The sequence below is a fragment of the Bolinopsis microptera genome, chromosome 10, assembly GCF_026151205.1.
Source record: "Bolinopsis microptera isolate Bmic1 chromosome 10, MBARI_Bmic_1.0, whole genome shotgun sequence".
Taxonomy (NCBI): Eukaryota; Metazoa; Ctenophora; class Tentaculata; order Lobata; family Bolinopsidae; genus Bolinopsis; species Bolinopsis microptera.
In genome coordinates, this window is record NC_087081.1 from 11,441,206 (window position 1) to 11,457,594 (window position 16,389).

The 16,389-nt window shown below is 35.6% G+C and overlaps 2 protein-coding genes across 3 annotated transcripts in view; both read right to left on the reverse strand.

The window, feature by feature from the left end:
• Positions 1-16,389, reverse strand: part of LOC134821999 (RAC-gamma serine/threonine-protein kinase-like) — a 101,440-nt gene that overhangs the window by 80,707 nt on the left and 4,344 nt on the right. The gene's annotated exons all lie outside the window — the stretch shown is intronic.
• Positions 1-16,389, reverse strand: part of LOC134822000 (Krueppel-like factor 12) — a 59,012-nt gene that overhangs the window by 21,032 nt on the left and 21,591 nt on the right. For both annotated transcript variants that reach the window (XM_063832835.1, XM_063832834.1), the window contains exons 2-7: positions 6,016-6,145; positions 5,614-5,765; positions 5,310-5,493; positions 3,619-3,729; positions 3,249-3,367; positions 1,752-1,861 (exon numbers count right to left, since the gene is read on the reverse strand). In XM_063832835.1, the coding sequence (XP_063688905.1) occupies positions 1,752-1,861; positions 3,249-3,367; positions 3,619-3,729; positions 5,310-5,493; positions 5,614-5,765; positions 6,016-6,143 (804 nt within the window). In that variant the 5' untranslated portion in view covers positions 6,144-6,145. The remainder of the gene's footprint in view (positions 1-1,751; positions 1,862-3,248; positions 3,368-3,618; positions 3,730-5,309; positions 5,494-5,613; positions 5,766-6,015; positions 6,146-16,389) is intronic.

Sequence of the window (16,389 nt, forward strand, 5' to 3'; positions counted from 1 at the left end):
AGAGAGAGAGAGAGAGAGAGAGAGAGAGAGAGAGAGAGAGAGAGAGAACTTGGTTTAGAGAGTTCGGAAATTGTGCAATAAGTTGTATACTTGCACTGGTAGATAGCTTAGTGGGCAAATGTCTGAGATTCACATTTTCTGAATATCAATAACCAGCTGCATTTTTACTTTTTGCGAGAAAAAAAATCGCTATTTTCTTCATACTGAATAAAAATAAATTTTTGTTGGATATTGGTTTGCAAACTGAGACCATGTTTTTGCGGGGGAGAGTTTTTGCAGACTCGATTGATGCGATACCATAATTTACTGTATTAATTTACTATAATGTTCACCGTAGTAAATTTGTATTAAACCTAAAATCTATGAACACTCTGCCTTGCATTGTCTAGATGGATTGTTACATATTTAGGCAGATTTAGTTTTAAGATGTTTAAATATTGGATCGTTTATGAGAGCAAAACTGATTTAAATTATACATGGAGCTGAGGAAGCAAAAGTTTGTTTGAAGTCAAAAACGAAGGTTAAAATCTGACAAATTGTGATTTTTGACATATTATATCATGAGAGATTAACATACCTAACATTTCCGTCAACGTTTAATCCGAGAACATGTTTCCAGAACAAGAAACAGGACAGAATTTTAAGCGACCCAAATTTTCCAGCCTTAAATTATTCTGTCCTTTTTTGATACCCAACGGTTTTCTCTGAAGCCCATCTGATAAAAACATTAGGTCCGGAAAACTTAAGGCCGATAAGGAATTTTCTTAAAAATGCTTTCGATAAAAAATGTGATAGTGTATAACGATGGCAGTTCTAAAGGCGCACATTATATTTCACCAGTATGTGTCCCATGACATTTAACCTACCGGAAAATGGAAATTTTAATTATACATTCCCAATATCGTATACTGTTCCAATATATTTTTGACATTATACGTTCCGGGTAACTTCACGGCCTCTAATAATTATACTTGAAAAATCGTCATACTTTTTAATTTGACATCGACATGGCAGTTTATTGATATCAGAACCGAACACAAATTAAATTTCATGACACATAAGACAGTGTGTCTCATCAGTCGGTGATATTCGCCTGGAAAAATGCCAAAATTTGATATAAAATCAGAAGCATGATCTTTTAGCGAGTCCTTAATGAGTAGAATGCTCTTACTGTTACGACGCAGTTCGATCAAAATGGTATAATAATTGAAGGTAATGAAATTAATATGGTATAATGAGTCTACACATGGTCACATGCGTTAAATATAATGGTAGTGCCTGGGATTCTACTATCTGGGCCCGGGCATGGCACAATGCCAAGCAATCTCGGTGATTTTTTACTGTTGTTGAGATTGAACATTTGTAGACTTGTTCAATCTTCATATTAAGGAATACGGTATGTAATAATAGAAAACAATGATACTGATAGACGGAAAAATGTTTGGAATTTCTTTAAGTTTAAGATCCAAGTTTTTGTTGATTGTTGAGCAGAGTTCTTTCTAAATAAGTTAGTGCATAGTATAGTATAGCACACTATATATAGTATAGCACACTATAGTTTTTAGTGCTAGGTTTAAACCATTGTACTTTACTTACAGTTCTACTTAACGTAACGCTTAAAATTTGTAATACCCTTCCCACATCTTAAATCTTAACGAATCGCGTAAATCTCACCAAGTTAATTTTAAAAATCGTCTAAAAGCACTTAAAAACTAAAGATAAAATTTGTGATTTATTAAAAGCACACTTACAGTATCAGTCTTTTTAGGAGTAATAGGTGGGCTAACAATTCCACCAGGGACAGTGAGTAGAGTTTCAGAGGAGAGCGACATGGTCCTACGCTTGTTCTCCGAGTCAACGCCTGTAATTTAATGAGTTTTAGAGGAGAGCGACATGGTCCTACGCTTGTTCTCCGAGTCAACGCCTGTAATTTAATGAGTTTCAGAGGAGAGCGACATGGTCCTACGCTTGTTCTCCGAGTCAACGCCTGTAATTTAATGAGTTTTAGAGGAGAGCGACATGGTCCTACGCTTGTTCTCCGAGTCAACGCCTGTAATTTAATGAGTTTCAGAGGAGAGCGACATGGTCCTACGCTTGTTCTCCGAGTCAACGCCTACAATTTAATGAGTTTCAGATGAGAGCGACATGGTCCTACGCTTGTTCTCCGAGTCAACGCCTGCAATTTAATGAGTTTCAGATGAGAGCGACATGGTCCTACGCTTGTTCTCCGAGTCGACGCCTGTAATTTAATGTGAATGTTGGATTGTGTTGTTGTGGATGTCACGTGTAAGCTTACACTATCATCATGTGGATACAGTCAAAACCAGATACCATTTTGACTGACCGATAATTAACATAAAATACAAAATCCCACGGTTAGATATCACATTATATTTAAACGAATCCTAGAGCGAGCATTTTCTGGCCAGGAAAGCGCAAACTTAAATCATTGCAGATTTTAACAGTGGAGATAATAACGTCATAACGAAAAATAACTCAAGATGATTTAGGTATAATATATAACAAGGTACCCGAGAGTCAGTGTAGCGACCTGACCGCGCCAGGCAACCACCACACACAGGATTTCATTATTAATTTAATAATTGATTTTCGTTAGTTATCACCCTGTACGTGCAAATTAACGAATATTTTAACAGATAACATTCCTGACCAAGTATCCTGAGAAACCTGCTCCCACTGCACCTGATCCTTGTGATATTATGTGTGTGTGTGTAGGTGATTCGTGGTAGGAAGTGTGAATGTTATTACATCATGGTGTTGTAGGAATCCTGTGTCCTGTTGTAATGAGATCATTTGGAAATGTGGCATGGTAAAAGTGGTGAAGGTGAAGAACATAAAGGAAGTGTTCCGCCAGGATCAGGAAGTCCAGATAAGTATGGATTTTGGGGCCGATATACTGCGGGATTATATTAATATAGTCCCGGAAACGCATCCGGGTTATTTTTAATTCGGAGTTAGAATTAAGTCACTAAACACCTTGTCCTTCTCAAAACACATTTCAAATCACCCTTCAAGTGGTCCAAGTCAAGTGCAGAGAAATTTGTTAATCTGAAGCACAAAATTGCTGCTCTAAAATGTAAATACTTCGGATACTTGGACACCTAACACGAAATTGGAAATGTCATATTATATTTCATGTGGTGTACTGTGTGATGTGATTAAATTAATGTAATTTCAAATGTAATTTAATTGTAAATAATCAAATAAAATTATTAAAGTCTTTAAACCTGCACGGGGAGGGAATGTAAAAGTGGTAGCACTGCTGCTGGAAAATGGGTTCTTCTCCTCGTTAGACAATAAGTTTGAGATAGCGTACGATTTATTCTGATTCGGCGAGCGGAAGCACCTGTTGACAGAAGTAAAGATCGAGTCAAAGAATTTCCCGATCAGAAAAAGGTTTCCAACGATTTTAATGATAATGAAAACGCTTCATCATTCGTGATAGTAAAGATTTCACATCAAAGAAAATATTTACCACTGTCTAAATACGACACTGTAAGTTAACATTGAAACATATAGCTCGTGTCTATAACGGTCCATAAAAAACAGATATATTAAAATGATGATCATGCTCGAAAATAGACAATAAGACAATACCTAGGGCTGAGACTGAGTGCGTTGACGCTGTCAGCTTGTAGGCCAGCCAGTAAGTTCTGGTATAACGCCGCGTCAATACTGGACGACTGAGTTGTCGGAAATAAGGAATGCCTGAAATTATTAAAATTCCAATTAGTCAAAGTTTTTAAATCTGGAGAGTTTAACAGGTTTGGATCTAAATGTAGGACAGCTTCGTTTTTATAATATTCTAGCTCAGCTTTACCCGCAAATTGTAAGGTTATATTATGTCTTGTAGTTGTATCCTACAATAATATCACGTCTCTGATGCGGACTTATTACAACTTGGACTGTCTATGAAGTATGAATATTACTACCTTACAAGACATATTTATGGCGGCCTAATTTGCGACGACCGAAATTTTGGCGGTCCGAAAATATGGCGAAATTGAACAAAAACCGTCAAATTTCGGACGTCACAGAAAATAAGGGTATTTTTCATCATTTTTTGTGACAGTAAGCAGTAAGGAAATTTCTGAAATTCGGTAAAATCATGTTCAAACTTAGTCTGTATTAAGACTGTAAGACTTTCATGTTAGCACATACATGTATTTTAATGCAAATTTAAACTGTATTGCTTGACATTCAATTCGTCATTGGTGTGGTGATAATTTGTCCCAAGATGCCAGAATTTATTTATTTATTTTACTTGATATTACTTTTTAGAAACAAAATAAAGCAGTGAAGGCACAGTCATTGAAATAAGCTAAAAGATAATGCGACGGATTCTATTACGACGACCGAAATTTTGGCGGTCCGAAAATATGGCGAAATTTTCGGAAAACCGCCACATTTCGTACGTTATAAATATGTCTTGTAAGGTAGCTAGTTATATTAATAGTAATATTATTAGTTATATAAAGATTAAAGATTAACATAATAACCATGCACCATGTACACAGCAGACAGCAACTGGATAATATTACACAGTTACCAGCTAACTTTCCTACTAAAAGTGTTAATATAAGGAATCAGGCAGTACACGTAAGAGTAATGATAAACTTAGTAATAGTCTAGCTGTATCAGTAATAATAGACTAAGTAGCAGATAAGTTAACTCATAGTAGCTACAGACAGTTCTACAGGTAATTTACAGACAGCTCTATCCCAGACAGCAGATAATAATACTACCAGTGTGGTGTACACACACACTCCCACGATATACAGTTAGTTTACACAATAATTTACACTACAGCTAGATTGATACACAGCTGTTTGTTTGCCAGACAAAGAAGGAAATGTCAAGGAAGTATACGGGAAGAACTCCAATTAATTGTCATTAATTGGAGTGATGTCACCACAGGGAATGTTTTAGAAAATGGTATGTTGTTTTGATGAGGGTGCAGTGTGAGTAGTTGCAGAATGTAGGCTCCATTTAAAAGCTCAGAGATGGAAACAAGATGCCTGATTTTAATATGATGCCTGATTTTAATGGTGTTACCTGACGATTATAGTAAGTACCCACGGCCACACTTAATCAAATATGCCATTAAACGTTGTTGTCAAACAAAATGAGCACGATCGAATTTTGAGATTCGTGGAAACTTGAGATAACTCTTTAAAAACAAATAATTAATATTTGATATTGAATGGTCAAATATTTTTTCAAAGCAACATATGTTACAATAAAATATCTTAACATAAAACAGTAAAATGTCAACTCAAATAACCGACCTATTTTGTTTTGGAGGGGGTTGTAGAGGGATTGGACTCAAGACACCAGCAGGGAGCTTAAACATCTGATTTGGTGGAAAAGCAAAGACCGGTTCAGTCATGGGAAAGGCAGGAGCAGAGGCTGGAGCGTGAGGAGAGATTCCTGGTGTTGACACGTCCATTTTAGAGAGGGGGCTGTGTAGAGCTGTAATAGAAAGTTGTGTGCTATTTTAAAGTGGAAGCATAGATTTGAAATAAATAGAGAAAAATCTGATAAAATCCAAGATGTTGGTGATGGCTAAATCATACTGTAGCTAGGATTTACCATATGTGGGACTGATAGGAGACGAAAGCCCAACTCCAAAGTCTCCAAAGCCGGCATCAGATTGTATGTATGTTGGAATAGGTCTGATTGGTTTAACTCTCTTCACATCTCGGCGCTCCAGGAGAGAAAGTTTAGGTACCTCTAGTGCATCTCTGAGGTAGTTTTTGTTCAGCTGTTTTTTTCGAATTAGAAAACATCAAACAAATTGTCCAATTGTAATTGTAAAATAGGTGATCTTCAGCATATATATTGGGCTGTTCTTGTAACTGATGAGATGAAATATTAACTAATAATATAATAATCCAGTATGCACAATGCACCTGAACTTCAATATTACATGTTTGATTAGTATAACACTAGTGTTGTGAAATTAAATCAACTTGACACTGGATGAATCTATACCTGGTTATGGTTGTGGATGGATGACTCCCACCAGATGACTGCGGAATAGCTGAACCACCACCTGCCTCCATTGTGACATCTATGTCCTTGTGATGAATATGAGCCTCCATAGGCTCTACTTTAATCATATCTGCACATAAACCTTGTTAAAAAATGTTGCTAATCTAATTTAAACTAACTGTATTGTATTGATAATGTATGGAAAAATCACTATCAGATAAATAATTCCTTCTTATTCCTTCATATTGGAATAAGCTACTAGCGATTAAAATGAGACCCAGGTTCTATTAGGCTCAATTGAGAATAAATGCGTGTCATAAGCCCAAACCTATTCCAATTTCTACAAATCGGCAGATAGTTGTACTACAAATAATAATAAGTGAGTCTCTCTGTTACATAGCACCAAAGGATAAAATTGGTAAAGAACCATCCTTACAGCTGAGCATAAGGGTTAAATTTAAATTATTTAACCTTTTGGTGCTGTATAAAAATAAAATAAATTTATTATTATTATCATTTATAATTAAAGCTCAGCTGTGAAGGATACTTTAAATCATCGAATTACAAAATGAAATGAAAATATCAAGTTTTGAAAAATATGCTGTTTGAACCATGTTCTTTTAAATGATGTAAGTGTAGGCATACTAATTTAACTGTTTCTGTGTTTCAGAAACGGTTCAAGAAGATTCCAAAATGTAAGGTGTAAAAGTCAAGTGAAAGAAAACATTTTCACAAGAGAAAAAACACAAATTCTACATTTTGTATGCTCATCTGGTCATAGTAATAAATATATCTATGCAAGAATATTATTGTGAAAGTAGTTGCTGGCCAGTCAAAAAATGAACCAATCAACTTAGGGCCTACAATGACCGCTTGTGATTAGTCTTGTGTGTAGTATAACTACAATGAAATCAACAATCTCTGTAGTTCTTTTCTTCCAGAGAGATTTTAGTTTAATTTATAAATTTTGTAGAAATATTCTTGATGACGTGTGACGATGTTTGTGCAATTATATTATTTGATTTGATTTATTATAAATATGATTTCACCAGTGCTTGTGTAGAATTAACTTTTGACTTTATTTGCTGCTTTATAGTCTGATCATGTCAGAGAACAACATAAATAGTTGGAAAAATTCAAACAAGATAAGGATTTATTATAGCATTTAATTTTGCTAATCTTGCTACTACTATGATAAAGGATGAAATACCAAGTATATTGAAGTGTAGTAAAGTGTTATTGGACTTTGTTTATTTGAAAACAAACACCTTTAAATTAAATATTGTTGTATGATAACAAGGGAATGAGTTTTTCTATTTGAGCTGTTTAGTTCACAGAAAAGCAGATATGGACTGCTTTAAAAATTTTGTTTTGGAAAAAAGTTTGTTTCAGTAACCATTGAGAACCAGTGGCCTTTTGTAACTGCATCTTTAACCTCAGTTTCATTTTGAAAGGTCAAGTGACTGGTAAAGTCAAATATTGTGTTCTATGAACATTTATATTCTAGTATTTTGAAGTGTAGAAATTGTTAAGATCTTTAACTTTGTACTAAATTACTGGTGTTTTATAACGTTTTAACGGGGTGTAATTTTGTTTGGTAGGTATTTAAAATTCTTAGTCTTTTGGAAATTGAAGTTTTGATCTTTACTATTTATTGTTAATAAAATGCTCATTGTAGCCAGTTATTTTAAGATTTTCATCATCATCATACACATAATAGAGATCCATATCGGAGGTACTGCTCTTAAATGGTTCAAGAGTTTCCTAGTAGGCCGCACTCAAAGAACCAGAATAGGCTCTTCTACTAGTGATACGATCATTCTAGAATTTGGTGTACCTCAAGGTTCTGTGTTAGGACCGGTGCTATTCAACATATACATCAGATCTCTGTATATGACCATCGAGAAATCTGGATTCAATGTGCAAGGATATGCAGATGACCACCAGGTATATAAAACTTTCAAACCTTGTGATCAGGTAAATGTTCTGGGCATCCAAATTGTGAATTGCGCTAGGACCATACAGCGCTGGATGGTTGAATATTGCCTTCAACTTAATCCTGGAAAAACACAAATACTTATCATCGCCTCACCTCAAGTTCTAAACCAGGTCAGTATAGGGGGAGTTAAGCTATCAAATGATACCTGTATCAGATTTGTCAGCACAACAAAGAACCTTGGTGTTCAAATTGACCATCATCTTACTTTTGAGCCTCAAATCATGTCCCTCAAAAAGCATTGTTTCAGACTCCTTAGGAATGTAATAAGGAGAAAATATCTCTTTAGTAAAGCTCAGCTCAAGCTTATAATTAACAGCATCATTGTCTGCAAATTGGACTACTGCAATGCTCTTTAAATTATGGAATTAGTGACAACCTCATCCACCAACTCCAACTCGTTCAGAATGCAGCTGCTAAAGCTATAGTAGGACTATATAAATATGATCATCTAGGAGACACTCTGAAAGACCTTCATTGGCTGCCTATTAGTTACAGAATTCAATATAAGTTATTGCTTCTTGTCTATAAATGTCTTAATGGTATGGGACCAGATTATTTAAGTGATATGTTTAAATATGCCAATTATAATCATCTTATCTATTTGACTGAACCTAGAGTATATTCACAGTATGGGGAAAGATCGTTTCAGAAAGTTGGCCCTAAATTATGGAATGAGCTGCCTCTTGAAATTAAGAATTGCATGTCACTGGAATCTTTTAAAGTGTATCTGAAAACGTTTCTTTATAAACGTGCTTTTGATATTAATTAATTTACTATATTTCAACGTTTCTACTGCTAAGTGCATACCCTTAACTTTGTAATTTAATGTATCAAGTCTTTACAATCTTCTATGGTTTGGAACCTAAATGTGGATTGCTTTTCAGGTTTTCTTGTATCCTGACTTGTTTTCGTGGCACACCTGTGCATTTTAAGTTGTTGTGCCACTATAATCTATAAGTTTAAATTATTATTATTATTTTAATATAGCATTGACCCCATATAAAAATTCAATATGAAATTATAAAAACCCTTTAAGTATAGAAGTAGCCAGTTCAATTTGTTGGCTCTAAATTTATAACATCAATAGTGAATCAATGTGTTGATATCATTCTTTGGGATCATTCCTTTAGATGAGAAGCAGAAAAGGTCTAAAAATTATCGTATTGAATTTCATAAATCACAAGAAACTGTTAGTTTTGTTGTTACAGTATACAGACAACTCAGCAAAATAAATGTGGATGTGATAAATATTCTGTAAATTTATTTATGATGAACATTCTGACAACTAATCGAAAGGTTTCAGATTCGAGCAGAAATTTTACCATCAGTTCCGAAGGACATTAAGAACAAGTTAGATCGCAGTCTGCACCTGATACATGATAATTGATGAAGGATGCCTGTTTTTTTACAATATACAACTTAACCTTGATAGAAAAATTATTCAAACAATATACACATAATATAACAATTACCCTATATAAAATTCAATATAAATTCAATAGAAAACCCTTGAACACCCTTTAAGTAGTATAAGTAAGCCAGTTTAAAGAACTGGCTCCAAATTTATATCTAATTCTGCTATTTTTACTGCACTACTACTTTTAAACCCTCTCTCTCCTCTAAGAGCTATGATTGTTGTTCTCAATAGGTCAAATCTTACTCTCTTCCTAATAAATGTCATTGCCTCACTATATCGTTGGCCTGATTTCCTAGATAGTTAATCCGCTAACTTCTTGAAGAACTTATTAGCTTCCCTTCCCATACCCCCAGTGGTTGATAGGACTATCGGTGTAAACGTCCCATGTTCGACTTCTACAATCCTTTTATTGTATAAATTCTTTTTCTGTCTCTCGTGGCTATTGTACATAGTGGTTGGAGATCCAAGAGCCTTATTGGAAGGAGCTTGAGCATGAAATACTCTTACATCTAAAAATGCCCTTTCCAATGGGTTCCATACACTCCTAGCACTAACATCTAATCTAGCTCCATCTGCTTTGTTGGCCCCTGCAGGAAGTTCTCTCCCGTTGACAGGAATGAGGAGAGGTTCAGTGGTAACATCTTTACAGCCAGCAGTTTCTAATAGCTCTGCTATCACATCTCTCAATGAATTGTGGCGGAGAGACACATACCCACCCCCACTTAACCTTGATTAATATACCGGGACTTAATTATTTATAGAAGCTTTTACAAACAAACTGAAAAATCTCCGTGATATAATAAAAAATTATTATGTTTTTTAGTTAAAATGACACAAACATCATTGTGAGTATTTGTCATTTGACGGAGGATTTTACTTTCAAACAGTTATGGCATCAACTAACAACTTTTTCTTTCGTGAAGCTTAAGAGCAAAGCATAATAACGTACAATACTACAAAATAACAACGTCCCCCAATGTGCTAAAAATCATTTAAATTCTAATTGATAGAGGATATAGCCGTGATAGACTGATTAAAGGCATTAAACGTTGTCTGAGGAAATATGATAACGTTTTCAGGAAGTTCGGTATTCTAGATGACCGTAACATTATTAAAGAACTCCCCTGATATCTTTTGATTTATTGAAACACGGGTACTAACTCTGCTAAACTGAACAAATTCTGAAACTTAGGTGAATAAGTGTACAACGTGCTAAACCGAAGTTCAGACTGACCAGTGAAAATGGGCGAGCGTGCCAAGTGTCATTTTAATTAGAAGTTTTAGTCAGTGATTTATTATTGAAGCTTGTAATTACAATATCTAATGCTCCTATAAATACTTTAATTAATTGTTTGTCCCGTTATTCTTTTTCCTTCCTCTTTTCCTTGTCATCCCCTTTAGTTTTAAGATTCTTGCTATAAATGGCTACAGCTAACACTATTAATGCTAAGTACCAAACAACAAGTGGGAGGTGGATCGTTGGTACCATTAAATCGATTTAACACCGCAATTCCAGTCGCAAGCCTGGGACCACTACTAGCATAGTCACAACATCTACAAAGCTGCCATATAGCCTGACTGACAATTTTCTCGACTGACTGACAATGTTTCTTCTTTTTCCCCATTTAGAATACAAAGATTAGTACATTTTAGCTTATGATTAATATTATATTTTTACCTATAGTTTACTTAGATTAAATTAGTGAGTTTGAAGTATCTAAATATAATAAAACTAACACGCGAGTAATAATTTTACGCAACGTACCCATGATTATAATGAAAAATAGCAACATTTTCAGTTTAATTTTAAAGCGCGAGCTATATTATATATGTAATATTTCTGTAATAAATTGATGTGTATAGACCAACATCGAGCGGGCCGCGGGGAAAAGTTTAAAATTACTTTTGAGGCACCAAGACGACCTTGACAAAAGTAAATTTAAATTTGTTTCACTTTCGCGCCACTGCAGGCGCGCTTGTTTCACGGGAGGTGGGCGCGCGCCACTGCAAGCGCAAGGGCTCTGGATAGAGCAAACGCTATTGTGTTTTTACAAAGAATTAAGACAATAGCGATTTTGAGCTTGTTATTGTCTTTCAAAAGTATTCCACATAATTTATGTAAGTGCATTGATTTTAAATACATTGCAAAAGATTTTATTTCCATAATTTATGAAGTTTAAATGTTATGTTAAAGTTTGAAAGAAATTACTAGACTGCGATGTGCGCAATTTGGGGAGTGTACTTCCGGTAGAAATATAAATTGCACCTACTTATAATATTCTAGCAGTAAATCAAATTCATATTCTAGCCTATTGCATTGCCGCACCGCGCGCATTATATCATACTTGCTTTGCTTTGAAGCTACAATGTACAACAAATATTTATAAAAATATTATTATTATTACACCATAAACATTTTTTGAGGGTTTTTGTTGTGCAGCAGTGTTGCAAGAGAATAAAACTAATTTATTGTGTATTAATAGAACCAAGAATATTATTGTATCACGTTTAGGGACTACGGGTGGAAGATGAATAATTGATATTCCAACAGCATCTTGTTCCCTTCATTGTGCTGATTCCGGGAAGCATTCTGTTTACGCTCTCATCATTCTGTAGGATGAGATATCGTTCATTTAAAATTGGGTAATTATAGGCCTGTCAAGGATTGCAGCCCAATTAAGAGCTGATCAATTGCAGCTCATTGTGCCATATAATGGATAACTGAGGTCACGTGACAGTCGGTCATATCACGTGACCTTGATTCGTAAATCCTCGAGCACGTGATCACATTCGTAACGTGTCGTATGCCGACTAGGATATTTTGTGACGTCACCAGAGCTCAAGTGACTTGATCAGGCCTTATATGGAATAATATAGTGTTTCGCGTGTAATTGGACCCAATTAGAGCAGCTGAGCGCTCAATTATAGCAGCATCTGGTACCACCTTCTGAAACCCAGCAGACAGCTGGCTCAGAGAATCAAAAATAGAAGGATTTTTTATGGATGAAAATCGAAGGGAAAACCTTGTAACCCTACGTTTTCGATGACGCTGAACAAGATTAAACCGGTTATAATTATCATACTATCGTGTAAATTGCTTTAAAACGTAATTGAAATTTGAATGATGCTATCAATTGTAATACAATTTGTACAATAAGCTGAGCGGCTTAACCGCTGGCATTCCTTGGCCGCGCTCATCCCAGCTTGTCATTCCGCCTCAGCTTCACTGTTTGTGAATATTACAGCCTGGGGTCCCCAGGTAACCGGTAACGGCTGGCACCGCTATCTCTGTATAATCGAAGTTTTTGTAAATACTTACGACTAGGTTAACGCTCCTGTTATGAGAATGTTCCCCTTCCGTTGTACATTACTTAGGATCGTTAAACTGTGTTTTTTTGGATAGACCATTGAGCCATTAGCCATAACAGAACTTATGATTGTCCGTTCTATTTTGTGTACAATTTTGTGTAAAGCTATCTCATAACCTTCTGCCTCAAGTTTAAAGTTAACCTTACATTTTACTTGGCATCTGTAGTTAACATTACCTTGTGTCTTACATCTAGAGTTAACATTAGGTTTTGTCTTACATCTGTAGTTAACATTACCTTGTGTCTTACATCTTGAGTTAACATTAGGTTGTGTCTTACATTTGTGGTTAACATTACCCTGTGTCTTACATCTGGAGTTACCATTACCTCGTGTCTTACATCTGAAGTTAACATTACGTTGTGTCTTACATCTGCAGTTAACATTACCCTGTGTCTTACATCTAGAGTTAACATTAGGTTGTGTCTTACATTTGTAGTAAACATTAGGTTGTGTCTTACATCTGACCAGTTACCATAACCTCGTGTCTTACATCCGGAGTTAACATTAGCTTGTTTTTTACATCTGCCCAGTTAACATTAGGTTGTGTCTTATATCTGGAGTTAACATTAGCTTGTTTCTTACATCTGGAGTTAAAATTAGGTTGTGTCTTACATTTGTAGTAAACATTAGGTTGTGTCTTACATCTGGAGTTAACATTACGTTGTGTCTTACATCTGTAGTTAAAATTACCCTGTGTCTTACATCTAGAGTTAACATTAGGTTGTGTCTTACAGTACATCTGACCAGTTAACATTAGGTTGTGTCTTACATCTGTAGTTAACATTACCCTGTGTCTTACATCTGGAGTTAACATTAGGTTGTGTCTTACATCTGTAGTTAACATTACCCTGTGTCTTACATCTAGAGTTAACATTAGGTTGTGTCTTACAGTACATCTGACCAGTTAACATTAGGTTGTGTCTTACATCTGTAGTTAACATTACCCTGTGTCTTACATCTAGAGTTAACATTAGGTTGTGTCTTACATCTGTAGTTAACATTACCCTGTGTCTTACATCTAGAGTTAACATTAGGTTGTGTCTTACAGTACATCTGACCAGTTAACATTAGGTTGTGTCTTACATCTGTAGTTAAAATTACCCTGTGTCTTACATCTGTAGTTAAAATTACCCTGTGTCTTACATCTGGAGTTAACATTACCTTGTGTCTTACATCTTTAGTATTACAATGATATATTGTGCCTTTAAGTTTAATAGGGTCACTTATATTTACCAATCACCTCAAAATCAAATGAACAGTGTCCATAATATTACGAAAAATATTGTGATTAAGACTTCAGTATTTGGCAAATATAAGAAAAGCTATCATACGTTCTACTTTCTTTCCAAATACCGTACAGCATATATTTAGTTAGGAGAACCCACTGAATGGGGTCGCTATCGTCAGGAGTTGAGGAACAGCTAGGCTGGTTGTAACTCGCTGCTAATCCAGTTACATTCCCAGAGTTGGAATTTAAAAAACAAGCTAATGTTAACTCAAGATATAAGACACGAGGTAATGGTAATTGGTCAGATGTAAGACACAACCTAATGTTTACTACAAATGTAAGACACAACCTAATGTTAACTCTAGATGTAAGACACAGGGTAATGTTAACTACAGATGTAAGACACAACCTAATGTTAACTTCAGATGTAAGACACGAGGTAATGGTAACTCCAGATGTAAGACACAACCTAATGTTAACCACAAATGTAAGACACAACCTAATGTTAACTCTAGATGTAAGACACAGGGTAATGTTAACTCCAGATATAAGACACAACATAATGTTAACTCCAGATGTAAGACACAAGGTAATGTTAACTCTGGATGTAAGACACAAGGTAATGTTTACTCCAGATGTAAGACACAAGGTAATGTTAACTCCAGATGTTAGACACAACCTAATTTTAACTCCAGATGTAAGAAACAAGCTAATGTTAACTCCAGATGTAAGACACAACCTAATGTTAACTGGTCAGATGTAAAAAACAAGCTAATGTTAACTCCGGATGTAAGACACGAGGTAATGGTAACTGGTCAGATGTAAGACACAACGTAATGTTTACTACAAATGTAAGACACAACCTCATGTTAACTCTAGATGTAAGACACAGGGTAATGTTAACTACAGATGTAAGACACAACGTAATGTTAACTGCAGATGTAAGACAAGAGGTAATGGTAACTCCAGATGTAAGACACAACCTAATGTTAACCACAAATGTAAGACACAACCTAATGTTAACTCAAGATGTAAGACACAAGGTAATGTTAACTACAGATGTAAGACACAACCTAATGTTACTCTAGATGTAAGACACAAGGTAATGTTAACTACAGATGCCAAGTAAAATGTAAGGTTAACTTTAAACTTGAGGCAGAAGGTAATGAGATAGCTTTACACAAAATTGTACACAAAATAGAACGGACAATCATAAGTTCTGTCATAAATCAAGAGGCTTGCATACAATGAACATATTATGGCTTATGGCTCAATGGTCTATCCAAAAAAACACAGTTTAACGATCCTAAGTAATGTACAACGGAAGGGGAACATTCTCATAACAGGAGCGTTAACCTAGTCGTAAGTATTTACAAAAACTTCGATTATACAGAGATAGCGGTGCCAGCCGTTACCGGTTACCTGGGGACCCCAGGCTGTAATATTCACAAACAGTGAAGCTGAGGCGGAATGACAAGCTGGGATGAGCGCGGCCAAGGAATGCCAGCGGTTAAGCCGCTCAGCTTATTGTACAAATTGTATTACAATTGATAGCATCATTCAAATTTCAATTACGTTTTAAAGCAATTTACACGATAGTATGATAATTATAACCGGTTTAATCTTGTTCAGCGTCATCGAAAACGTAGGGTTACAAGGTTTTCCCTTCGATTTTCATCCATAAAAAATCCTTCTATTTTTGATTCTCTGAGCCAGCTGTCTGCTGGGTTTCAGAAGGTGGTACCAGATGCTGCTATAATTGAGCGCTCAGCTGCTCTAATTGGGTCCAATTACACGCGAAACACTATATTATTCCATATAAGGCCTGATCAAGTCACTTGAGCTCTTGTGACGTCACAAAATATCCTAGTCGGCATACGACACGTTACGAATGTGATCACGTGCTCGAGGATTTACGAATCAAGGTCACGTGATAGGACCGACTGTCACGTGACCTCAGTTATCCCTTATATGGCACAATGAGCTGCAATTGATCAGCTCTTAATTGGGCTGCAATCCTTGACAGGCCTATAATTACCCAATTTTAAATGAACGATATCTCATCCTACAGAATGATGAGAGCGTAAACAGAATGCTTCCCGGAATCAGCACAATGAAGGGAACAAGATGCTGTTGGAATATCAATTATTCATCTTCCACCCGTAGTCCCTAATCACGTTGCAACCCCCACGGTCGTTTCACTATAAAGTTTTTGCGATACATGGGGAGCCGGGTCACAGCGGCGGGTCATACAACGTATGACAAAAATATTATTGACTATATTTTATGACGATGAATTGTAAATTTCGATCAATTTATATTTATTTGGTCTCCAATTATTGAACTGCGCGGCTTTTATGG